This window comes from Phalacrocorax aristotelis, chromosome 3 (assembly GCF_949628215.1).
Source record: "Phalacrocorax aristotelis chromosome 3, bGulAri2.1, whole genome shotgun sequence".
Lineage (NCBI taxonomy): Eukaryota > Metazoa > Chordata > Aves > Suliformes > Phalacrocoracidae > Phalacrocorax > Phalacrocorax aristotelis.
Window position 1 is genome coordinate 28,332,630 of NC_134278.1, and position 27,630 is coordinate 28,360,259.

The 27,630-nt window shown below is 37.7% G+C and overlaps 1 protein-coding gene across 2 annotated transcripts in view; it reads left to right on the plus strand.

Moving 5' to 3' along the window:
- PRIM2 (DNA primase subunit 2) overlaps positions 1-27,630 on the plus strand; it is a 119,428-nt gene that overhangs the window by 9,743 nt on the left and 82,055 nt on the right. For both annotated transcript variants that reach the window (XM_075087028.1, XM_075087029.1), the window contains 2 exons: positions 17,922-18,017; positions 18,870-19,007. In XM_075087028.1, the coding sequence (XP_074943129.1) occupies positions 17,922-18,017; positions 18,870-19,007 (234 nt within the window). The remainder of the gene's footprint in view (positions 1-17,921; positions 18,018-18,869; positions 19,008-27,630) is intronic.

A 27,630-nucleotide genomic window follows, 5' to 3' on the forward strand; every position in this document is an offset into this window, starting at 1 on the left:
GTCCTAAACTCTATGGTGCTACATAGCGGCCACTAAAAATAAGGCCACTGTAAAAGCAGCATTATTTTTCTCAGTGTTGTATTTGTAAAAGGCTTTAAAAGGGAAATGAACTGTGCTATTCATACTTCTCTGTTAGAAGTTACAATGTTTTCATGGCGTACTGTGCATGAAACGAGATGGAAATCAAACTTTTGTGTTCTGCCTGTCAGAAAACGGAATGATATCCAGGAAAAGGAAGTAAGTTCTGATGTTACAATCCAGTTTCTGTATTGGTAAACTGATAGGAATTCTCCTATTGGGTTTTAATTGCTTAAGATATCCTAAGAAAGTTAGTTAAGTTTCTTTAAAGAGAAGGCAGGGGCCTTGCATTTTCTAGATGATGGTTCTGCATTTCATATTTGCAATCGGAGATAGGCCAGAGCTGCTGAAGTTCAGACCTTGGCATAGTCCGGTGTAGCTATGCTTCCAGTTAACAATTCTGAGAACCACTGTAGGAAGTGATTTTCAGTATGTAATAAAAGAACTGGTCAGCTTCTTTGTGGAGAGGGGTAGTAAGTGGATCGCCTTGTACAGTTTTGTCACAGTTGTCTTCATTTACAGCAACAACAAGGTGAAGCTAAACACTAAGAATTCACCAATTGTCACTACTCTCCTTTTCATGTTTGCTTACATGCATGGGAAAGTCAGATGTGTATTTTAATTTTTTTTGCAGACTAATTGCTGAGGTTTTCTGAATTATGGGTTGAGAATTATTGCTTTATAGACTCAATAAATCTTCAGTCCCACTCAGGGGTAATACTTAAGCAGCTGTTAAGATCATCTTTGAAGACTGTAGTGCCAAAGATCTTATTTAGCAACTTTTTGGAAAGAATGGAGTTGTTAACAACTAGAAGAATTTGAAATTATAGTAGTTCTGGTCTTATAATTAAAGAGACCTTTTGTCAAAGAACAAGAACTTTCTGAAAACAAAAATGGAAATGAAATTTAATGAAAATGAATGTTTTCACTTTTATTATAGGATTGACTGACATTTATATTGCTAATGGAGCAAAATACATGGGAAGGGGTTTGTTAAAATAAGTAAATCTTTGCTCTGGGGAGCTGTACCTGATTCTAAAAATGCCCTTTGCTTGTAAAAGGGAGGTTATAAACTGTTCAAAGTATTCAGATTAAAGATGATGACTTCAGTGTAATGAGTTTGTGTTTGAATATGGATAGGATTATGGTAATTCACAAACATTGTGAAAATTTTGAAAATAAGCTTCTCTACATTTAATATGAATTATGGAAATTTGAAGCTTAGGGAAGTGTTGGGAATGAGTGTTGGGTTCTTAATCAGAATACAAAACCACAACTTTTTTTTGGCAAGAGAAAGCGTTTTAATGAAGTGCTGTTTTGCTTGCAAATAGTACAAAAATAATACAGGCTAGTGTACTTCGTAGTATCTTGGAGTAGCTGTCCTAATTAGTTTATTTCTACAATTTATTTTCTAGTGCAGTAATGTATTTTCAATGCAATACCTGCAGCTTTAAACTAAGCAGCTTTAAAGCTGTTGATGTTGCATTAGAAAATAAATTTAAGATCTGTGCTCTTCAGACACTTTTAAACTCTTTTAGATGTATCTCTTCTGTTTTTTTTTGGTATCTATTTAAAAATTAAAACAGATTAGATTTTGAAGATTATTTCTATCTTAACAAAATCATTTATACACCTTTCATGAATAGCTTCTCACTCAAAACTGTTGTACTGAGAACTTAATTAAGAATTGACCCCATGTTTCCTCAGGAAATAAGCTGTAATTGAACCATGGTGTCAAAGGTGATATTTACAGTATAGACTCCTTTCCAGTAAATAGAAAGACACTGAAGAAATTTAACTTCTGAACTTTACCTTTGGCAGTAGTTAGAACTTTTGGGGGCAAATAGAAATGATTTTGTATATGTGCACTCACTCTATCATATATTATTTGGTAGAAGTCCCTTCAATGTGTTTTCCTGGGAGTAGTTAGGCTTGCCTTGGGAGTGCTTAGGCTTGGCCTGGAAGCAGCATTTGTTACATGACGCTTTTACAATAACAACTTTTAGGAAAGAATATTTTGATAAAATATAGGTATTTACTAGTTCATTTAAAATGTAGTTTTCTTAAAGCGGTGTTATCTAACTGGTAGCCATTTGTGGCATGTTTCTCTTGATGTTATCTGTTCCCTGGGAAAATGGCAATTTGAATAGCATTGGCTTCATTTTAGTTAAAATGCTGATGTCCTGCAAAAAGGAGGTAGTTGTTCAGCTTAGAGCATTGGACTTAAAGGAATATTTGCTAAACTTGCTATTCAGTAATTCTGCAGTTCTCTTGCTCAGTAAAGCTTATTTTTATGCTTATTTGACACTTTAACTTCTGGACCTCATTCTGTAATCTTATCAGTCCTGACTTTTTATGTAATGCTCCATAGATGGCTTGCTGCCAAGCGTGCATCAAATTTTGGGGAACTGCTTAAGAGAGAAGAGACTGGAAGACTGGTTAATGCATGTCTTACTCTTTGACAGAAATACTCTTGCCTCAAAACTAAGCTTACTTTTTTTAGAACACAACCTCACTTGGATCCATGACTCACTCCTTTTTCACCTGGTCATGTACATTAATGTTATTTTAGTGTTATGTGGTTTGTCAGCCTTTGAATAGAATCACAGAATCATAGACTGTCCTCGGTTGGGAGGGACCCACAAGGATCATCAAGTCCAACTCCTGTCCCTGCACAGGACAATCCCAAATCCACACCACGTCTATAAGGGTGTTGCCCAAGTGCTTCCTGAATATCACCAGGCTTGGTGCTGTGACTGCCTCCCTGGGGAGCCTGTTCCAGTGCTCCACCACCCTCTGGGTGAAGAACCTTTTCCTAATACCCAACCTAAACCTCCCCTGGCACATCTTCCTGCCGTTCCCTCGGGTCCTGTCATTGGTCACCAGAGAGAAAAGATCAGCACCTGCCCCTCCTCCTCCCCTTGTGAGGAAGCTGCAGACAGCGATGAGGTGGCCCCTCAGTCTCCTCTTCTCCAGGTGGGACAAACCAAGTGACTTTAGCTGCTCCTTGTATGGCTTCCCCTCTAAACCCTTCACCAGCTTTGTGGCCCTCCTCTCGGCACTCTCTAGTAGCTTTATATCCTTAATGTACTGTGGTGCCCAAAACTGCACACAGTACTCGAGGTGAGGCTGCACCAGCGCAGAGCAGGGCAGGACAGATGTGATCACGAGTTTCCTGCTTTTGATGTTTCCTTGTCCTGAAAGGGGTGCCACATTGCCTGTCTTGATGCTTTAGTATGGGGCATCAATACAAGAAGATCCTGCTGTATAATTATCTCTTTAGTGAAGAAGAAATACTTACTAATCTGTTCCCTGTTTCTAGAGCTTGCTTATTTTTAATCTATACTTCAAGAGTATTTTCCTCTGATAGGTTGAATGGTTTTCTATCACAGTAACAGAAGAATCATGTAATGGTTCTGAAGGTATTTCAGAGTTTCAGTCTATTCTGTACTTTATGTACTTTAAAAAAAACAAAAAGAAAAAAGGTTTTTAAGGGACAGTGCTGTCATCATCCAGATAAATACCAAAACTTTTTATGTATGGCATGTAATTTTCAGCTCTCAAGGCACATTAAATAGTCTACGTGCAAAGTCAGTCACATAGGGAGCACAGGAAATCCTTAAGCAGCAATCAAGAAGAGTAAATGCTGACATTTAAGGTGACAGCCCATCAAAGAGAATACGCAAACACAGGTGTGCAGTTGAGATTTACATTAATTTAGGAGATTAAAGCATTAAAATCTTACTATAAATGAGTAATTACAGCTATGATGCCTGACAGTTTCTGGCAGTAAAAGCCACTAATATAGATTTTTAAGATATTAAAAGGGAAATACAGTGAATGTTCTAAATACTATAGTCATTGAAGAAAATATTTTAATCTCAAAGTAAATTCTTCAGTATATGAAGGAATTACATAAAATAAATGGTTTTACAGGTAAGTGACTCTTGGGCTTTTCCTAGAAAGTAACTTTTCTTTCTTGCCACATCTGTGGGCATCTGATGTTTTCCTTTGTTAAGTTAGGAGTGCCTGATTTTATTTCTGCCAGATTGCGATACAAGACCTGTTTGAAGTCAGTTGACATTATACCCAAGCCCCATTTTCTCAGGTAGCTTTATCAGTGAGATTGTTTGTCTGTGTGGTTTCCACATGCCCTGCTACGTATGCAGTTCATTGGTCCCCCTGTTCCTATCCCAACCTTTTCACTTGTCCTTTCCCTTTTTTCTTGCAGCTGGCTGTGCGTGTCCATATCGGAAGTCCTTGAGAAATGACCATACTTACATTTCTTTTTTATAATAGTGCTTTTAGACCTTCATAGTGCAAGATAGATCTTAGTTTATTGATTTGACGTTTTGATAGCCTTTTTGATGTAATCAGAGTATTTATGGCAACTGTCACAAGTTGTTATTGAAAAGCATTCAATGCATCCGTAAGTTTGAGGAAAACTACAAGATAGCTGGGTCATTGGTGTTTCTAGAAATTCCTGAACTGAAGGGTTGAGCTTCCTATTGTTCACGTATTTGGTCTTACAAGACCTAACACTGGGGAAGTAGGTAATGATGACAATGATAACCTGCAGCCATGAAAATGGAGTAAATGTATTCTTTCCTTTGTTCTGTATGCTGCTTATCTTTTTCTTGCCCTTCAAGGCTGTGTCTATGTATGCCATATTGCACAGTAACGCCTTGATCTTAGGTTCAATTTTTGCACACTTCTGAAATATAAATAAGCACCTCTAATATATTCTGCTTCTTTCAGCAGTTGTCTTAAGATATTTTGGAAAAGTGACGAGAGTATTCTCTTCAGAGTTTTATTTACACTTTTTTTCGCCTCTCATATAAGCCAACTTGTACTTTATGGCATTAAAGGAGAAAATGGGTCAAAAGATACCTAGTCATATTGCTATCCTAGCTTTGCTCAATAGTTAGAAGTGGAGTCTTCTGGACTCGCAACTAACATGCCAGTTACTGTAAATTAGGATTTGGAGTAATGTTTCCTTAAAGGAAAACTACTAGCAGAAGTCTAAATTATCTTTCTTTTCATTCTTTGTGAATTTAACTTACATGTTAATTTCTATAATTATTAACTCTTCCTTCTTTCCATGGATTTGACTTTTTCCTCAGCTGTGGCTCAATCCTTCTGTTCCCTAAAATGACAATGAACAGAACTTTCCTCTTCATTGCCTTTCCATAAAACTCTTCTTATAGAACTGTCACTTGTGTAATGCATTTTTAGACACCTGATGCATATTCTGGGGCCTTTAACTTCTAATTCCTGGCATATGTCTGCCATACTCATTTTCCTGTTCTCTCCTGTTTCTCGAATCAGGCTAGTCCTCCTCCTATCACAAAGTAACCCGCTGTAACTCATCCACCTAAGCATCTTGCATTCCTACTTCCTGCGTACACATTTCAGCAGAAATGGTGCCTAATTTTGCTCTTAAATTCTTGGACATTCTTCCACGCTGTAGTCTGCGTCAGTGAAACTGATAATGTGCTTAAGCTGTTCATAATTTTTCTTTTGACAGGATTTAAATTTTGAAGAAAACTTAACAATTCACTGTCTGGCTTCAAGTAGTGATCTTTCCTGACAATATCTTACTCAGAACTTCATCACTAAATTAACCATATGGAGCAGTTATAATGCTTGCTTTTGCTTTGTTCTAACCTGCACTTCACGTCCTTCTTGTGTTTCTCAGCTCCAGCTTTTTCTTCCCCTACTGAAACTACTTTCTAGTCTCCTCAGTCATGCTTCTCTCTCTCATTGTGTATGGCTGTGGTATTTTATTTTCTTTTAACCTAGGCGTTCTGTTTCTGTGGTGAGGGCAATAGGATTCAGTTCTTAATTTTCTTCTTCTACGTAGATGTGTGGTATCACTGTTACTATGGTCTCAACCCTTACCTATTAGTTAAAAATACTTTTTCCCTAGTGGCTCTTTGCTTTCCATTAGCTTTGTCTTTCCCACTTCCTTTTTTGGATGTTCTCCTAGCTTATGTTTAGTGTAGTAAAGCTGTACTTTTCCTTAGAACACCATTTACTTCTGGGCACTGTCAGAAGTATCTCCTTTGAAGCCCTCAATCTGAATTTCAGCCTTTTGTTTGCTTTGCCTTGCATAATTTTAACTGTCCAAGACCTACCACTTGTTCTTAGTCAACATATGAAAGATCTGTCCTTTCAGCATCTGCAGCTGAAGGTCTCTGTAGGTTGGTGATATATCTTGTATTGATTTGGAAGAGACAGTGAACTTATGGTTCCTTTCCACTTGGTTCCTGTGAAAACTTGCCATGAAACTTGTTCATCTTAACCAGTCAGACTTTGTCTCTCTCTGGGGGCTGTTTAAGGGTCTCTCTTCTGTTCACGTGGACCAAAATGTTCTGTGGTTGCTTTCAAAACCCTATGTATTTCTTATCTTGTTGTCTTTGACTCTTTCAATAGCACTTTAAAGATGACAGTTGTTTCATTTGCCTTGTGCATGAAAACTTCACAGCTTTGCTTGCAAAGTCCCCGGCACCTGTACGTTCATGTCTCACAGTGGTGGTCATCATTCTCCTGCTTTAATTTCCTTATAACTCTTTGTCCCTAATGTCAAACCTAACTCTACCTTACAGTAATGCAAATCTATTTCTTCTTGTTCTATACACTAATTGAGAAAGGTGGTGTGTTTTGGTCTGTGGTGTTCCACACCCCCCACACCCCCCCCCCCCCCTTTGTATTTGCCTTCTGCATACAAAAGGAATCTCATTATGCTTTCTGGTTGTTTCTTCTTTTAGCCTTTCTGTGGGTGTCCTTTGCCATTTTGTTAATGGGGCAACTTTTTTTTTAAGTGCAGTGTCAGCTGGTCAGAATATTCCAGGTGAACCAATTCTAAGATGACGTGGAGATTCAATTAACGTATTCTTTGCGTTTTCCCCCCATCATATAGCATGATATAGCAACTCCCAAGCTGGAGGTGGGGAGGTCTCACAACTCTTCTCAGCGCTCTGTTAGTCAGCTCTTTGTACAGAACTGGCTCAGATGTAGAACCTTGCAATGTTTCTGCTGAAATACAGCCTTCAGTTCTAGGTCTTGTCTGATCCCTCCTGAGCCATTGCAGTCTCCTCAGCCTCATGGCATTTAAATATGTAATTTGCTCCTATTTTAATGTACAAGCTAGTAACTAAATTATACAATTTTAGTTTAAACAATTGTGGAACTTAGCTTAATACATCCTTCTATTTTTGAGTTAAATTTTTCCATGCATGACTTTTCCAGTTGGTTTTGTGCCAGGTTTTAGGAGATTCAGTGGAATTATTTGGTCATTTCACGTGAAAGTGTCTTATGAGAGTGACTTTAAGGGCGTTTGACACAATATGACACCTGCTTTTTCCTCTGTCCCTGAGGTCTGTTGCACTGTCATACAGGCAGTGCGATTGACTTAACGCAGTTTGTTTGTTTTTTTTTTTTTTTGGCAGATCCATGTGAGCTTTTACTGATGCCCTGTGTTTTTTCCTAAGTACTATCAGGTGCTTTGACTTGTTGCTGTACCTTTCCAGGAGTTTAGCTTGATATACTGGAATGTGGAGTGGAATAGAATACAAAGTTGTATCCTAAATATATTTTTCAGTGACGTTCAGTCATCATCTTGACTGTTCTGATTTCCTGTGACCCTTCCTTCATCTTCAGACTGTTCATTCTTTGAAATAGGCATATTTCCTCTTTGTTGCTTCCACAAGAAATGAAAATTAATAGTTATTATCATATCTTTATCTGTGGTGTAAGGATGATATATAATTGAATTTAAATTCCCTGCAATGCTTCTGTTCTGTGTTATCTTTCCACAGTGTGCAGAAGAAATAAACTGCAAAGTAGAGTACATTTCTTCTTGAATACATCCTTCTGTGTTGCAGTTTTCTCTCCACAGGGCATAAAAGATCCTGTTTAAATTATCTTAGAACTTCTTCACCTCTGAAAAGCCTCTTGAAATTTAAAAAATATTATGACTTTTTTTTATAACTTCTACATTAGATGACTTCTTCTGGGTAACTGCCAGTTGTTGCAAAATTAAGTATCTTAATTTTTTTTAGTGCTGTTATAAAGTGCATTATTTTAATACAATGTTTTGAATCATAGGAATGGGGAAGGAACAGCAGATGGGAATAGACAGCTGGGGGAGCTAACGCTCTGTAGTGCATCTGTCAGCACTAGAGAGGAAGAATAAGAACAGCAAAATAAAAGGAAGGAGCAAAATGCATTAATGGAGTTAATTCTTTTCCACAGTAGCTCTTCTTTGATGTTGCAGTTGAAGTACTTTTTTAGCAGCTTTAAGCAGTAGAAATTAAACTTCTTTAATTTCCATTTTTATGATCAGAGCACTCCTGTGAGAGACTTTCTGATATCACTGTTATGCTTTCTTCAAAAGCACTTGTCTCAGTAGTGGGGCAGTTGTATAAATATTTGTAGTTCAGCTTCTTGAAAGAATATTTTATGACTGCCTTTTTTGGGTATGGAATATCCTAAAGTCAGATTTGGACTAACAGGAATACGACTAGTTTGTATCCTTAATGAGGACAGATATAGGTGAAAGAAAGTACTCAATATCCTGTCTAGCCACTAAAAGGCTGTGACTGTAATTATTCATTTTGGTACCAGGTGAATAAACCAAAATGCTTGTCTGATTGGGTTTATACCTTTGCATTTCAGAAGCGTGAAATGATCTTTCTTCCTTTCCTGAACAGGATGGGGAAAAAATGCTTAAAAGTGCAAACTGTCTAGAGGCTAATTTCACTATGTAGAAACTTACGCCAAGCTAAAACAGTAACTATGTCCACGTAGGCTGCAGGTTGGCATTTGTGAAGGAAATGGTTCTGAATTTTATCTTAGTTTCCTGCTACTTGTATCTTACATTTGTTCCTTTGCTTGAAAACCAGCAATGCTTGTCTTACAGGTGACAGCAAAGGTCAGAAGTGATGCATGTCTAAGTGGGAAATAGTGCCTTATTGCCAAAGTTAAGATAAAAATATGTATTCTGTCACCTGGCTCCATGCTTAAAATCATAATAGAAACAAAACGGTATGTGGAAAGACTTAGGATTAGGTTGGGTGTTTTTTTTTAAATTTTGATTTCTTTTTTTGTAAAATGCTAGGGCTTGTTTAAATAGCAGTGAAACATGTATACCATTAGCACTTTAAAAATGTAACCAGTCCCTCTCATCCTAAAGCATCTCATTTCAAATGAAGTAATAAATTTCTCAGTTTAATCATGCAAGTTTCAGAAGATAGGTTTAACTTAAACGAAAAGAAGTGGCTTATTCATTGCAGAATTGACTGTTCCTTTTCTAAGAATTTTTTTTTTTGTCCCAGATAACGAAAACAAGCCCATTGATCTCTAGGCTTATGGCTACCTCTTCTTTGACTGTAGTTATGTATTAGGGGAAGAAAATCCTGGGGAGACTTCTTTCCTCAGAATGATTAGCAGTGTGGGAATCCAGTTCAGCCAGTAGGTAGTACTATTTAGGCTCTTGCATGGCAGCCTGAGGATTTGGTAAGCCAACTGTCAGGTCTGTTTTTGCAAAGTAATAGTGAAGTAATGTCTTTTGCCAAGCAGTCCCATAAAATCATTTGGTTGATTGCAAAGCAATGTGAGTATTCTAGTGAGTTACCATTGCGAAGGATGGGTAGATGGGGTGAGGTTTGATTAAAACATTAAGGCTTAAAACGAATTATAGTATTCTGATATAAAGATTTTTAATAAAGCTTGATTCACAGGAGAATATAAGTACATCTCAAATGTAAGAGGGAGAAGTGTTGGATGGAGGGAGAGGAGAACATGCACTTGACATTTTTCTGTGCACTGGCAGGGTGGATGGGGAGGGGTCTTTATTTTACCCTTCTCTAGTGGACCCTTGAACTATAAGCTTGACTCTGTTATTAGTCATGGAGAAAGCTAGTGTTCTGCTGCAGTAATTCTAGTTGCGTGTATTTGCACATATGGTGTTGGTGACGTTCTATAAAATTGTGGAATTAAGTAATAAATGTGATTGAAGAATATATAGCTACTGGGGATGTCCCTCTTCACCTTCATAAACATAATGAACAACAGTTTGTAAATTACACAAAATGCTAATTAAAAGTTTTAATTTGGTAATCATCTCAGTTTGATTAGAAACAGATGCTGATTATCTGCAGAAATCTAAATACCTTAGAAGGTAGCTTTTATTGCTTAAAATTGACTTGTGAAACCAAAGCCAAACTAAAGCACAAACTGTACCGTTACTTATGCCCCTTTAGTGCATTAGAACAGTATGATTCTTATTAAATAGCTTTGTTCATTGTTTGATTTTTAGATAGGACCTTTAAAGGCCACTGTAAGTTTGAAGCCTTCTGTACTGGGTACTATGCACAGTCTTCCTGTACTGAAGTGCATTCTCTTCCAGCTTCAAAAGTGTGACATGCTTTGAAATAAAAATTGCAGAAAAGGCTGCAATAAAAATGAGATGATGAATGAAAACATCCTTCCTCCTAATCTAGCTGAAAACAACATTTGGAGTACAGTCTGAATCCTGAAGCAGATGCTGTGCTGTAGCCCTGGACTTCTAAAATAATGTGAAATGGGAGCTGTACCAGAAAGTGGTTGACCAGGTGACACTTGACTGCCATTTTTCTAATGGCTTGGAAATGATGAAAGAATAGCAAGTCCTAACTTGATCCTTGTAGGCCCTCGGTTCTTAGCAATTTTGGATTCCTGGAGGAAACTTAGTATAGACAAGGAGACTGGTGTCATCAAGTGTCCTCTCTTTTTCTATAAATATTTTAGATGTTGTTTTGGGGCATAAAGGAAGACAAAATTGGGGCATCAACAGTGTATTTTAAAAAATTATATCCATACGTTATTCAAGAAGAAAATAATTTTTTTTGATAATCGAGGTGTTAAGTTCTTTTGTAGTGGTTGAGGTTAAGAATGTTTCCAAAATGAATTTTTTATTCACATAGCAGTGAATGCAGTAACTTTGGAAATGTTTATATTGTTCCTTAGTACAACAGCATAAAAGCTGGTAGGATAGTTTGTGCAGGATGTAATTACACTGCAAGTAGAATTTACTAGCTGCTGCTTTGGACGTAAGCCTCATAAAATGGTCTGTAAACACTGAAATACTGTTTCCCTGCTAATCCTGTGACTGAATCTAGAGAAACGTTTGTCAACAAGTTTCTGTAAAATTGAGTCTGTCATTAGCATCCTGATTTGTAAAAGAAAGAAAAATTGTTGCTGTATTTCTCATCAGGATCTTCCATTAGCATTTCAGTCATATGTGACTCTAATATGTATGTGGTGATGTTTCTAGAGTAATCTGTAGTAGTTCTTTTGTTCAGCATTCCTTTTCATGGATGTAGGGAAATATTAGTCAGGAACGTAGGAAACTGGACCTGTGTCACTGAGTTTCTCTGTGATTTATGGTAACTGTGAATTAGCTCCATAGTTGAGGAAGATCCATAAAATGTCGTTTCCATGTCCACTCCAGACTTGGGAAAAAACCCGAAAACAAACCAAACAAAAACCAAACCCAATCAACATTTCAGTCAATGGATAAGAATACCTAATAATTCCAAGCGCAGCCCTTTGTATTTTCAGGAATGCCAGCAATCTGAATTTGAGCTAAAATAGTAAGTTGTAGTACCATGGGAAATAGAAATTTCTTCTTAATTAGTTTGCGCACAGCCAAAATGGAATTGATATCTCTTAAGAAACATTGTAATCAGATTCTTGAACAGCAGATTTATGAGCCTTGAAGATTTTATTTAAGGCTTTTTGTGCTATTAATTGGTAGGACAGCTGGGAATCATGTCCTTTCCTAATCAAGCTAGTATTCATTAACCACACATTAAACTTAGATTCTTAAATTTAATGATATCTAGGTTAATACTTTCGTATTCTAGTTCTAGCTTAGTTTGTACTGTGCTGTGTGACAATGGTGAAGATTGATTAGGAAATTATGGTTTGGCTGTTTGATACTTAAAATTGCAATATAGCACAGTGTTGAGAGACTGACACCATCCCTTTCTGAGAAGGGTGTTGTGCCATTTGAGTACCAGCTGCTCAATGACTAAAAGCAAGGTTTAAAAAGTTCACTTTCTAAGGACACCAGTGATGTGTGCATGTAAATACCTGAAGCTGAGCCTTGGAAAGGGAAAAGACTTGTGTGTTAAGTTCTTGTTTCTATGTCTACCAGTAAGGGACACCAAAATTAAGTAGTTGTGCATGTATAGGAATATAATGTGTGCGTGCATCTTTATCTCTTCATTAAAACAGAGTAGGGATACCAAATTTATTTTGAAGTTTTTGGACTGCCTCACTGCCCGTGTTTGTTTAACCAAGCCTTCTGTATTAAATTATTCATATTTTAATCTAAATTTATGTGTCTTTGTGTTTCCAGGACAATTCTGTGATTAAAATCAGTGAATAAATTGTATGTGGAAAGCAGGAAAACTGGAAATAATGCAACTCATCCTAAATCCTTGCTTTCTGCCTTTCCTCTCATGCCTTCCCTTTTCATGTCTTGATTTTTCTAATTTTTCTAAGACTTAAAAACTTGTGATGAAGTGTTGAATTGTTTCAAGCTATGATACATGACCCGCTGTCACCAAAAAGGGAAGATCCTTTTCCTGGTGTTCTTGTTCTTGACTTGTACCTTGGACTGACTTGGTGATCAGCAGTTTCAGTTTATTAAACTGGTAACGTACTAGTGAGGCAAAACTAGTGAGCTGTTGAGCTGTCTTCTGTGGGGTGAGCTGAATCAGTTCGGTGTGAGAGTCAGGTGAGCACCAAATGACACCCTCAGAAGAACTGAGTTTTCTTTTTTAATCTTTTCAACATCCCAGTATTTTATCTGGCAAACATCACTGAGTGCTGTAAAAAGTTATGCAGTCTGCTTGTCTTTCTAATCTTGATTAGAATCCTAAAAGAGGTATTTAATTCTAATTTTTTAATGATTACTAGAATGTGTTCTTGTGGGTGCCATTTTAGGGATGAAATTATTAAATGTATGAACTGTAGTGTTCTTATTAAAATTAAAAAAAAGGGGGGGGAAGAAAAGAAAAGCTTTTCCAGCTTCCATGAACCAAGAAAATTTTGGATACATGTTTCATGATGCTGTATATACAGAGGTACAGGCATGACCTAACTGAAAGGTTGAGTCTGAGTTTAGACTATAAGGAGCTTATTTTCATTGCATTGCTTCTTCAGTCAGTTTTACACAATTTCATGTGAAAGTGGTGAAATCCTTAATGCCAGTGCAAGGTTATTTTTAATGTCCTGCTCTTTAGGGAAACAAGTTTTATTTTCAAATGTGCTCTGGCATCATCTCCCAGCTTTAGTTAGGGGCTGGGGATATCCTCGTTTCTTCTTCCTCTCTCTCCATTAACTGAAAACATGAAGGAAATGGGAATTTGGTGAAAAGGCAAGGAGCAAAGTGTTTGTAGGGCTGCTGAAGGTTTGCCTAACCTCTAAGATACTTCTTACAGCGTCAAGTAAGTTATTTAACAGCCTTATAAGCGTTATTTGTCTAATAGATGTTATTTTGCAATAATATTTGTGTTTAAAAATACAATTTCTGATGAAACTGGTTTTTTTTAATAATGCTGCCACAATCTTATCCAAATCTTTAGTCATGGCCCGTTAACCTGTTTTTCTGCAGGTTTCACCAGGATCACTTTTACCCCAACAGTGTTAAATTTTTTTGCTAGTGAGATGCAAGAAAACTTAAAATCACTGTGACATTACATCTGTACAAGATTGATATAGTCAAATTACTAAAAAGAAGGGTCTAGACAGCTTGTGAAGTTTGGAGTCAGTCAGTATAATTATTTTATGTTTATATTAAAAGAATAAAAAAACCATTGAAATGTAATACTGAATAAAATGGTTTTGTTGGTGAAAATGAGCTAATTGTTTTTTGAGAAATAAGCAAGGAGTACTTGCCTTTCCCTCTTCTCATTCTCCTCCCCAATATTGCAAGTCTGTTTGTAAAATGGCTTTCTGTAAAATAAACAAAACAAACAAAAAACCCGTCCTTGGCTCAGTTTGATGTTTCTTTAGTGAGATATCCTAGGAGAAATAATGCAATTGTAACCACTATAGCTATGCAATATGTTGTATCCTTTTTATTCAAAGACAGTTTCACCAAGGGTTTGGAATGACATGGTAGACTGGGCTCTTAAGCAATTACTATTCAGAAAGCGTGAAACTGTTACATTTGGAAAAATTGAAGTCACTATCCTGGAATTAAAATTAAAAGTTTGGTCTATACTAGATGAAAGACAAGTTTGCAGGCTGATGTGGTGGTTAGATTTATACTTATTTAAACAAGAACTATATCATCTGGAAGGAGTATCAGGGTTTTGCTAGCACTGTTTGAAGTTTGTATGTAGTTCCAGGGTGTCATGTTCGAAAAGCAGGAATCTTTTGAAGACTAACAAAAATAAGGTTGTTATGAGAGTATTTTATAGGAAGTGTTTTCTCATAATTTTTGAAAACACATTTAATTGTTTTGGTACTGCTACTTTGTTAAAGAAAGATGGTTACCTCTCAGGCTGTTTTTTCCCTCGAGCATTAGATTTTGGGGAACTATAGGCCAGTCAGCCTCACCTCCATCCCTGGAAAGGTGATGGAGCAGTTCATCCTGGAGGTCATCTCCAGGCATGTAGAGGGCAAGAACGTTATCAGAAATCGTCGGCATGGATTCACCAAGGGAAGATCATGCTTGACCAACCTGATAGCCTTCTTACGATAGTGTGACTGGCTGGGTCGACGAAGGGAGAGCAGTGGATGTTGTCTATCTCGACTTCAGTAAGGCATTCAACACTGCCTCCCATAGCCTTCTCACAGGCAAGTGTGAGTTGGATGTGTGGGTTGGATGAGTGGACAGTGAGATGGATTGAGAACTGGCTGAACAGCAGAGCTCAGAGGGTCGTGATCAATGGAGCGGAGTCTGGATGGAGGCCTGTCACTAGTGGTGTTCCCCAGGGGTCTGTGCTGGGTCCAGTCCTGTTCAGCATATTCATCAATGACCTGGATGATGGGATAGAGTGGCCCCTCAGCAAGTTTGCAGATGGTACCAAGCTGGGAGGAGTGACTGATACATCAGAAGGCTGTGCTGCCATTCAGCGAGACCCGGACAGGCTGGAGAGGTGGGCCAAGAGGAGCCCCTTGAAATTCAACAAGGGAAAGTGTAGGGTCCTGCACCTGGGGAGAAACAACCTCAGACACCAGGACAGGCTGGGGGCTGAACTACTGGAAAGCAGCTCTGTTGAGAAGGACCTGGGAGTGCTGGTGGGCAACAAGGTGACCCTGAGCCAGCAGTGTGCCCTTGTGGCCAAGAAGGCCAATGGTATCCTGGGCTGCATTAAAAGGAGGGTGGCCAGCAGGTCGAGGGAGGTTATCCTCCCCCTCTACTCTGCCCTACTGAGACCACATTTGGAGTACTGTGTCCAGTTTTGGACCCCCCGGTTTAAGAAGGACAGGGAACTGCTTGAGCAAGTCCAGCGGAGAGCTACCAGGGTGATGAGGGGACTGGAGCATCTCCCTTATGAGGAAAGGCTGAGAGACTTGGGTTTGTTAGCCTGGAGAAGAGAAGACTGAGGGGGGATTTCATCAATACTTATAAATATCTGAAGGGTGGGTGTCAGGATGATGGGACTAGGCTCTTTTCAATAATGCCTGATGACAGGACAAGGGGCAATGAGCACAAGTTGGAACACAGGAAGTTCCACCTCAATACGAGAAAAAACTTCTTTCCTGTGAGGGTGCCAGAGCAGTGGAACAGGCTGCCCAGGGAGGGTGTGGAGTCTCCTTCCCTGGAGACATTCAAAACACGCCTGGACGCGTTCCTGTGCCCCCTGCTCTGGGTGTGCCTGCTCAAGCAGAGGGGTTAGACAAGATGATCTCCAGAGGTCCCTTCCAACCCCTTCCATTCTGTGATTCTGTGATTTTCACATGCCGGAATATAATGCTATTGTGTATTTCCTCTGTCTTCAAAGTTACATTCTTCTGCCTTGCTGGCAGATTTATTATTATTTTTTATAGCTGATTTTCCTGAGAAAGTACTATAGATTACATCAAGATGTGAACAGGGTAACCATAAGCTTTCTAGCCATCACTGCCTTGGCCATTTTGTATGCATCTATCAAATCGCTTTCATAGAGCCAATTTGCTGAGTTGCTCCTCCAAGTCTGAACTTAAAGGGTCCTTCCTATGAATTTCCCCAGCACTGGGTGCTTTTAAGATTCAGCCGGACAGGGTGCTGGGCCATCTTGTCTAGACTGTGCTTTTGCCAAGAAGGGTTGGACCAGATGATCCTTGAGGTCCCTTCCAACCTGGTATTCTATGATGCTAAGACTTCTTTTTGTTTCATTTTCCTTGTTTTTTCAACTGTGATGAAGGAAGAAAAGTTTTGATTAAATGCCCATTTAAATGCATAGGCATGTTAGTCAACAAATTAGATATTTTGCCCTATTCAGAGAAGAAACTGAACTGCTTGTGCCCCTTCCTTTCCTTCAAAAGGAAGGACACCGAGTGCCTATTTTATCTTGTGTTTGGAGTCTGGATATCTGTTGCACGTGATAGCCTTGGTTTGGTTCCTGACTAGTCTCTAAAAGCTATCTTGACTGCAGCCTTCTATCACTTCTCCATAGGGATTAGAGGATGTGTCCAGTTTCTGTAGAGCAGTGTCACACAATGTGTTCTACTTTGCTGTCCCTCTGTGTTTTGGGAAGGTATTGTCTGTTCCTTCACATTTAATACCTTCCAGTCAGGGATTACTTCCATTATACTTATCAAGAACATATCGTGCAAGTATTTAAGACTGTTGCTGCATGCAGTTAAGTTACTAGATATCATTGCTGGATTACCAGCATGTACGTCTGTTTTATCAGAGTGGATTATTTATGATTTAAATTTTGTTTATTTATTACTTTTTTCAGATTTTAAAGCCTCAGCTTAATCATGATTTAAAGCAGAATAATTTGATTTTGAACTGTGTTGTTAATTTTTTACTGTTGAATAAAACCCAGAAATGATTTATTGACTAGTAAAAATATTATAATATGGTAACTATAAGTGTGGCTGTTCTGCTGTATTTGGTGCATTATTAATAGTCAAGAAGCATAATATACATATTTATGCATATGCAATATTTAAGTTTTGATATTAGGAAGTGTAACATTGTCCATGATTTTTTAAGCCAGAAATTTTGGCTTCAAGTTGTTAAAGTATAGCTTTGCTGCTTAACTTACCTGTTTCAAGAACTGAAAAAGCACTAACATTTGGAGAATAATAAGTATACCATTGTTCTTGCTCGTCAAAAAAAAAGAAGGGAGAGATAAATCCGTAAAAATAAGATATGTCATTTTTTTTAAAGGTCTGGATTTAAAAATGAGGTGAAACTGAAGGTTTTGTTAAAAATCTGGAAGTTGTTTTAGTCCTTAGCAATTGCCATTGAGTCATCATGCTTTGTTTTAATGCATACAGTAAATCTAGATATGAGCAGGCATTGTCACAAATGTTATTTTGGAGAAGTTGACTTCTAAAAAGTGTGGTTTATAGTTCTAGTGTTAATGTTTAAAATTGTCGTGTTTTAAAATCTGCACTACTGGTTCAGAAGGAAGGTTATTTAACACTACTGACCACTAGTGTTTTACTGGTTTCTGCTTAATTTATTATTAGTCATCACTTGCTGAATATGTAATTCCATTTCCCTTTTCAACTACAGTGATGATATATTTACAGATTAAGTAATCTTTTAGCTCACATTAATTAAAAAACCCCACCTTACTCTAAAGTATTTCAGCAGTTTTAAAACAAGCTCTTAATTTTAGATTAGTGAAGACCTGAAAAATGAATTGGCATATGAGCTGTATACATCAACCCCTGGCCTCAATATGTCTAAAGTAAAAGAACAAATGTTCTATAAGGTAAGTAGAAATTGTAAGTTCCACAGATTTGCATTCATTCTCTTTCAGTTAAACTTGGGGTTACTAATTTTAAGTTTACAAAGTACTGTTGCTAACAGTTAAAGTATCTAAATTAACTGAGACTAATAAGTGTCTTCCTCTGCATGTCAGTATAAGGGTAGAAAGAGGGTCTGGGAGAATGAAGGGAACTTTAAACTGCTATTAATGCCTTGGGTCCTCTTCTGTCATCCCTTGCCTTTTGCCACAAAAACAGTCTTAAGTTTTTAACATTTCCCAGACAAATGACTTAACTTGCCTGGCTGACAGACCATTCAGGATGGAGATGTTCTCAAACATCTGTTGCTGAAACTAGGTTTGGTCTGATCGTATTAGTCTGAAATTCTTTTTGCAAGAGAGCAAGCGGGGAGGAAAGAAGTATGTAATGTAGCCCACTGATTCTTCTTTGGAGCAAAGTTGGTTGGGTTCCAGATCTGCTTCCAAGACCTTTTATATGTAGCTTACATGAATCAAATATTGCAAGATGCCTGAAACAGACGTCCATTTTCAAATATCAAATCAGTGATGCAAAGCTACATAATTAACTAATAACCATAGACACAAACTTTAAAGTAGCTTATTTTGCCTAGTTGCATGACTTTCTATAAGTAAACCATATTTTTCCACCGAAGTAATGGTCAGCTATTCCAAAGTCCACATAAAATTTTAAAATCTTTGCATTTTGCCTGGATAGAGCTTTGTTAAAAGACAGAGAATGACTTACAACTTTACTCATCCATCTTGAATCTTAGAGTTATAAACATCGTTACTGCATTATTTTGCTGTTCCACAGTGTGGGTTTTTCTTCTTTCTCAGGTTGGACTTGCAGATGCTGTGGATCTATTTAGAGCCAGAAGAGTGTTTATTAAAGATGGCTTTGCATATGTGCCACTTAAGGACATTGATGCAATTGTTTTGAGTAACTATAGAACAAAGTTATCTAAAGCCCTGGCGGTAAGTCTGATAAAGTCTGGGGTTTTTTTGTGTGTGTGTGTGTGGTTTTTTTTTTTTTTTTTTTTTTTTTTTTTTTACAACTTGTGTTCCATTGTTTAGTGACAGTCTTGGGCAGAGGCCTTTTGGATTTTTAAATTTATCTGCTTCTATCTGGAGAATACCAGAAACCCTATCAAAAGTGCTGACAGCACTAAATAAAAGTTCGTTATAAGTGGAGAGTTCATAAAGTTTAGATGGAATTTAGCATGTGATGTGCGTTGTAAAGAAGTTTCTGCTAGGGGATTTTAAAATTGTTTCCCACATAGAGAGTAATGTGGCTTTCCATTCAAAATGTTAACCTGTACAGACGACTGTTTTTTCTCTTTGTATTGATCTTTTATCCCACAATGTTTTGCAACAGCTTTTTGTTGAAACAAGTAAAATAGTGATTTGTGGTTCTTTTTTGTTAGTGAAAATTGAAATGAGGGTAAGTCAGAACATGTCAGGTAAAATAAAGTCTTCATGGTATGAATGTTTGAGGTATCAAATCTAGTTAGGACTACTATGGTAAATACTGTATGTGAATATTCTTCTGTTAGTAATTTGGTGATTGATTTAGGAATTGCTAGTTTTACAACCTTTTCACAGGGTTCAAAAGTTGGTGATCATGTATAATGCACAGAATTTTAGTCCTAGAAAATATAGCATTGAGTAACATGAAGGTAGTTTGAACTGCTTTTTAAAAAGGTTTTCAAAGCCTTATATTGCTGTGCCACATTAATATCAAGGTTGACCATGTGTGTTTAGTAAAAAAACAGTGTGAAGTAAAAATGTATTCCTTTAAGAAGCTGCCATTATGCTAATTTTCTAATTTGTTAATTTTGAATATAACTGGAATTATTTAACATGCAGTAAAAATGGTGATACTCTTGTGTTACATTTCCATTAGCACTCTTTAATACAACTGCAACTAGAGATGTGTTGATGCATAATGTCCTTGCTGAAAGCTGATAACACTTGTGTGGGATTTAAAAAACAATGAATGTATTCCATAAAAACGTGGCTAAGTGTGCCGGTTACCTACATCTACTTAAAGAGGACTTCTGAGAAGCTTTGTGGACTTCTGGAATTTGCCAGTTTTGTGAGTAGCTGAGGAGAAGCCTGAAAAACAGTAGGAACTGTAATAAGTAGGCTACCTGACTTTTCAGTTTGAGAAAAAAATCTGCAACTTTTTTTAAGAAAACACACTATCTTATATATAATTCATTTAACCCAGATTACTGTGTTAAAGCCAATGGCTGCTTTATAGTGAAGTACTTCTTTACATCATCCTCTGCAATCATGGTTTAGAAATTTTAACGCTCTCATGAGCTTCGAAAACTATCTTCTGTAGAACTGCAATAACTTCAAACATAGCAGTATTTCTGTTTTGCATTAGTTTTTAGTTTTAATACATACATTTTGTTTATTAAAGTTTGCCGTATTTTCAGATTAAGGAGTAAAGAAGATTAATGATTTCTGTCCTATTCCAAAGTTCCTGACTGAAGTTGTGGGGTTTTGATTACTAACTTAGTTCCGAAACCACATTTAATAAGCTGTTTCAGCTAATTTTAGTGCACACAGTGCACTGTGAAGACATGCTAGGAATATTATTAAACTGAGTCTTTTGGAAATGAGGGCAAAAAACCCAGCAGGTCAATCTAATGTTATTCTGTTATACCAAACAGAGGCATAATTGGAGTGTGACACTTGGTAGCTGGAAAATTAGTGTAGTTTTCACTGGAGCAAAACAATAGTGAAACTACAAGAATACACTTTTAAAGAAAGAATTGTACATAAGGAATGTTTTAAAAAATCTTTAAAAATGGTAATGGCTGCTGTTCCACAACATACAAATTAGGAGGATAATCTTTAAAGATCTTCCTCAGCCTTATCTGGAGTGAAGAGGCATGTTTCAATAGAAGTGATGACACAGTAGCACACTTCCAGTATTGTTTGTGAAAAGCAGTTGTTGAAACACTGTTTGATCTAGGCCTAAATTCTGCAAGTACAGCTGACTTAGTAGTGCTTGGTAATGCTTTTGTAGCACATGGATGTTAGAATGTGTCTGCTGCAAAGGAGACATCAATCAAGAGAAATATGCTGAATTTCAGGCACTGTGGTAGTACAGAGGTCTTCATAACTTTGCACAGCAGTTGTGCATCATGGCCAAACTTAATCAAGAAGTAACAGAGCCTTAAACAGTATCACTAATTTGTTATTTAATTTGTCTCTTAATTTTATTTTGATAACATTACTACTTTGGTAAGCATTACTTATGTGTGCTTTTGGGAGTATGTTTTAGTCTTTTTGCAGCATCTGGCTATTCGCATTTTGTTCTCAGCACTTTCTAATGGACAATCCTTGTTTTGTAAGAATTTGAGAGTTGAAGATCTTAACGGTATGATAATCCAAATTAGGAGTGAATGCTATTTTTAAAGAAGGGGTTTGCATCTTCACAGGGTCACAAAATCAAGCTAGATACTTGCATCTTCTGTGGGGTAGTTTGACTTTGGCCAATACTTCCGTCTTTGACAGTCTAAGCTTCTAAGGAACAAAATATCCTGAATGTGGATTGTTGAAAGAAGGTCTTTCAGGGATGTAGTTTTGAGGAATCTTTTTTACGGCTCTCATTTATGGTTCAATTCTTCAAAGTTAAAGCAGCATAGTTATCCAGTGTGGGTTTTTCTGTGTAGTGTTATTGATTATTTGTACTGTGATGCATGTTTTGCCTCTCAGAGGTTGTTTGGTGCTAATCCAAGCAGTTGCACAGACAGGTTTTTGCAAGGACTTGTCCCCACACAGATACGATTTCATGGTGAAAGCCTGCCATGTCTTTTCCAAGGTGCTCTGAAGCTGTTATATTTTATGGGAGTGTGCTCGTGCAAAAGCTACTCTTTCTAGGTCTCCAAAGCATTGAATAATTTGGGTGGTCACATAGCCTTGCTATGTTGCTCACTACATTGCAGGCTCATGTTGCCACCATCCTGCATGTTACAGGGTGATTTTAGCTGGGGTTGTAAAGGAGGAATATAATGAGAGTGAATTGATGTGTTGGTGCTGAGCTTTGGGAGGACAGTAAATAATTCATAGTACTGACTTTTTTTAAAAAAAGTTTTATGTTGACACTGGCACAAATTCAGTTTAGTCATAGTTATGCTTTAATTGCTTACTAGTCAATCCCACTAAACAGTCATATGTTTTGTTTCATCCTTTAAAAATAAGTTTGACATCTTGACTATGTGGCTATTCCTTGAGGCTCAATTAATAGGGGGAGTTAATACTATTCAAGCCTTCTTGACAATTGCAAATGCAACTGAAAGAGTTCATTTTATGTGCAAAATCAATACTGCAAGGACTGTCTGTATTCTCTGACCCATTCGAGGGTAAATAATTTCCTTTGTGCCATTAATGATGATTAAACTGTAGAAAGCCTAAACGTTTTCTGTAGCTTGTGTAAGTTGTAGTATTAGCTCTACAATTGCTTTATAACTTAAAGCTAACTTTTATTAATTCAAATTGCATTATATTTTATTCATGAGCGTTTCACTGTGTTTACCCTAATACACAGACATTTCTGCAGTAATGCTATGCTGCATTTTGGTAATTTCAGTTATAGCTTATAGTTATACTGTAACTACAGTATAGTTATTCTTAGGCTGTGAAATTATTGGCAGTATTGGATCTCCTTTTTTGAGGATAGTTGTTTTAATTTTTGATTTCTTGAAATCAGAAGATTTGGCTTAGTGTCATGGTTCAGACCCGTAGGCCCATATCAGTGTTACAGTCGGCACTGCACAAAGGAGGATTGCTCCGGAGAAATCTGGAATGGGACAAAGTGAGGAAAGGAAAGAAGAGGCTGCTGAATCATTGGCTAGGACTTGCCTTTATCAGTAGTGTCCTCAAATAATTGAGAAAATGACTTAATATTACGTTAGCAGTTGTCTAACTTGTTTGAACAGGAGTTTGCATTAGGCAGCAGTTTCCTTCCACAATTCCTGCCCTTTGTGGTTAGCCGCAACGGGTGGAGGGGTGGACAATGTCTCCCACCTGCTCAAAGTGTTGCAGCGTTCAGTGTGAGCTTCCCTGTAATGTCTGATCCCCAGAAATGACATAATTTCTGAAGATATGTTTAGGTGTTTTGAACTGCTTTTCTCATAGTATCATTAGTGTCTGATACAAATACTCTCCTGTGTGATTGATCAGAAAATCCTTTATATAGAGATTATGGTTTTAGGCTGAGCAACATAAAATCCTCTTTTTATTATTTAAAATAGCACTAGTAGTCTTGACTACACCTGTGTACTGGGTGCAGGTGCCCAGGCGCTGGCAGCACTGGGGGGTGCAGGGAGGCCTCTGTGAGGAGCGGCCGGGGCTTCCCTGTGTGGGACATGGCCGGTTCCAGCCAGCTCCAACCCACCCACCCCAGGGCACGGCAGAGCCCCGCAGCCACGGTGGTGGTGCCTCTGTTGAAAAGTGTTTCAGAAAGGGCAATCTACTACACAGAGAGAGGAGGAGGGAACCAGAAGGAGTGAGAAGCAGCAGAGGGAATACCAAGGTCAGAGGAGTAGCTCCATAATGCTGGAGCAGATCTTTGTGGCACCGGTGAGGACCCCACACTGGAGCAGGTGGAGAGTTCCTGAAGGAACACAACCCGTGGAGAGCCCATGCTGAAGCAGATTTCCCACCCCCCCAAAGGACTCATGGGAGGAAGATCATGCCAGAGCAGGGGAAATATGTGAGTGGGTAGGAGCTGCAGAGAGAAGCTGTTACTGTAGCTGTCCCTGCCCCCTGCGCTGCTTGGGGTGGGTGGTGGAGGAGTCGAGTGAAGAGTGAAGTTTGGCTCAGGAGAGAGGGGAGGAGAGGTGTTGTTTTAATGTTTGTCTCTGTTTCTCACTACCTGAGTTTATTTTAATTGACAGTAAATTACATTAATTTTCCCCAAGTCGAGTCTGTTTTGCCTGCAGTCATAATTGGTAATCAATCTCCCTGTCTTTATCACTACCTGTGAGCTTTCTCTTCCTGCCCCGATGAGGAGGGGAAGTGAGTGAGCAGCTGGGGGGGAGTTTGGCCCTTAGGTTGCGGTGGGTTAACCTTGGCTGTTCTTTTAATTTTCGGTCTCTAGGCTTGTAGATCTGCTGAGGTTGGATACTGGAGGAAAGGAGGCTCAGTACTCTGATTGCAGCTCACGCAGTCATGTTAGCTTCTCCATTTTCCTGCTCTCGTCCTCTGAAATGGCTCTTGGATAAATTCCAGAGGTGGGGATAATAGATACTGAAAAACCTGACTCTGACTGGGACAACAGGTGTTAGCATCAACTAGATTGAATCATTATGTCATTCTTATCTTAATGAATGTTACAGTTCAGAAAATATTTCACCCTACAGTTTGTGCTTGTTGAACATTATGTTTTAAAGCTACAAGCAAATGTGAATGTGTAAATATTCCTGTGTAGCATGAGTGCTTTTGTTGTGGGTTTGAAGAGTTTATTTTACAAAGACTTGTAACTATTGATGATAACATTGACTGAACTTTCCATTCATAGTCTAATGGTGTTTTTTTCAGTAGACTTGTCATACTTGTATTTAAATCAACCCCCTTTTTCCCCTATCTTGAGCCTAGCAATTGAAGTAATAACTTGACTGGTCTTTGTATTATAACTCTACTGCAAAAAGTTGCTTTTGTGAAAATACTTTATCAGAACATCACATAGGAACTAACTGTTTGTGACTTAAAATATTAACTGAAAATAACACAAACTAGTACCATAAAATCAAGATCCCAATGTTTATATGTACATTTTTGATAGCACTTTTCTTCTTAATTTAATGCCTACACCTTATTACTTTGCAGTATGATCTTGTGTAATCTGATAAAATGTCTACAAATTAAATTGTTGGGTTTTGAGGACTTAGCACAAAAGGAAGACCTCAATGGTGTTTTCTAATTTTTATGTATTTTTTTGTTTATTCCTTTCCCTATTTGGGATGTAATCCTCAAAATTGTTAGAAATGTGGATCAAGTAAGTTGCTTCTAGTAGTATTTGTAAAGATTTGACTTTTAAAATTAAATATTAGTCAGATATGCTATCTCGGTTGATTTATGCTGTATGTTCAAAGGACCTGCTAATTTGGGAAAAGTATTGGTATACGTGGCACTACCTGCAAAACATTTTCCTCCAAAAACACCTATGTTTTCAAGCAGTGAAGCAGAAGGCTTTATGTAGTGGCATTAATGTTGAGAAAGTATGATTGATGATGGTCTCGTCACTTGAAATTCATTTCAGGTGTTGTGTTCCCAGTGTTAACTTAAAGTAATTCACTGTAACATAAATGGATGGTCTTTATAATATGCACATACAAGGTTAGTAAGGTAATAACTTTGTCAGTGCAGGGTAAAACGTGATTACAGTGACTTTGTCCTCTGAATCTCTCAGATGAAAGTTTGCTCTGAGAGTTTTACAGAGAAGCAGCTGGTCTTCGTTTCTGAATAGTATTATATTGTAAGGTCATTGCCTAAGGCACAGGTCTACTGAATAAAATGGTGGTATTTTGAGTGGGAGAAGCCAAGTCGAGGGAAGTGACTGTCTGTGTTCGCGTGTCAAAGGACTCAAGCCTGTGTGCGGAATGGTTGCCTGCGAGACAAGGAAACTCCTTGGACTTTTCTTTGTGGACCTTCTTTTTGCCGTGGCCCCTTAACTGTCCCACTGTTGGTTATTTTCTGAAATCCATCCTTCAGTGTTTTATCTCCTCTACTAATTGAAGTACATGTGTTTCTTTTAGAGACTACTTAGATTAGCATAAAGTAATTATAAATAATATTAGGAGCCTGAATGAAATTTGACTGTATTCAGTATTTTGTCTTTCTGTTCCTTCTATCTGCTTCTTGCATATACTACAGAGTATCAGATTTTGTTAAGTAATAAATCTGCGGCATAAACAATTGCTGTGGTCTCTGCATTGTCCTGTTTGGTTTGATTTATATGGAAATACTTCCATCTTCAAATCAACGTAGGTGTTTCATGGTAGTAAAACTAACAAAGATGTACAGGATTTGAAGCATGTGGAAGGCTTGCTTAACTATTGAGATGTCCCCCAAATTTCAAAAGAACTATTGGAATAGAATATATAGTAGCAGGAAGTACAGTTTTATTTCTGTGTTGTGTGATAGATGCGATAACCTGGAAATGCGTCAGTTAATGTAGTATCCGTTTAATGTCATGTGACAAGAATTTATTAACATGCTGGTAACAGTAACTTGAGAACAATGCACTATAGTCAGAACTGTAATGGTGTATGCAGTTGGTAGGTAAACAGGAGTCTGTATTTCAGGATGACTCTGTGTCAGAAAGTTGAGTTTTCTCCTGACTATTTTCTTACGGCCTTCTGCAACCCATAGACAGTTGCTAAGTGATAGCAGTAGTAGTAGCTATCTGGAGTTGGTTTACACTGGAGTCAATGAAAAAGTATTTTGTCAACTCTGCTCTGGCTTTTTCTTGGAGAAAACTAGTTAAGATTCTGGAAGTTAACTGATAAGTGATCTAGCTGATGTTTTCTGTGGACCATCAATGGAGCAGGCCTCGAGTTGCACAGGGGGCCATCCAGACTGCCAGTGTAGATGTACCTAGTGTGTTTCTCAGCCTTCCAGTATTTCACTGGGGAATGAGGTTGATTTGTGTGTGCAATTGTTTCATGGGGAAACTTGATCCATATATCTCAATAATGCTTGCTGAATCCCTTCTGTGCTAGTGGGGACTTGGATTTCCCACCTGTCCATACATTAATAGATGTTCATTACTGGGATCCAAGTTTCAACCACTTACTAGTTTTGTGTGTGGTTCAAGAGACATAATTTACCTACCACTGCCATGTACAGTGAATCATAAACTTCTCTTGAAATGAATATATTGAATCTTGCCTATAATGTTGCAGGATTCTGTAAAGGAGCATAAATCTTAGACGTGCTTTGTCTAAACCAATTCTTTCAAGTGATGTAGTTGCTTTTAGAAAACAACAGTTATTCACTGCACTTAAATGGATTCTTAAATTCATGGTTGTTGAAGAGCAACATTGCTGCCTCACTGACATTTTTGAAGAAACATGATCAAATCTTGACAGCTACATTTTTATAACATTTCTGAAAAGCATGCCATTTTTGTCCTAACTTTCAAATTGTTTATGACTTAAACTTTGCAAGTATTTATGCTATATTTGCAATTCCTGTAGAATATAAATAATACACTTACTCTTGCTTGCTGCTTTGTCTAACCCCTCTGGTAACTCATTTCATCACTTCTGTTACACAAATTAAAATTTCCTCTATTTGAAAGCTCTGTGGAGTACATGTCCTTGCCCAGTGCCTAAAATTGGACTTGTTCTTGCTCCAACTTATCCTTTCTGTTAATCTCAAGCCTTGTGTGTTGAAAGAAATGTGGAGGTTTGGGGGATTTCCCCCAATTTCTTCATTACACTTTAGAGGGTCTGTCTTGCATTTGCTTTTCAAAGTGATTATTTTATTTTCTTGCTTTGCTCCCCTTCTAAAAAATGTTTTGGAAGTAAAGGGGAGAGGAACTTTTTGAAAACTTGGCAATGCAATCCTAAGAGAT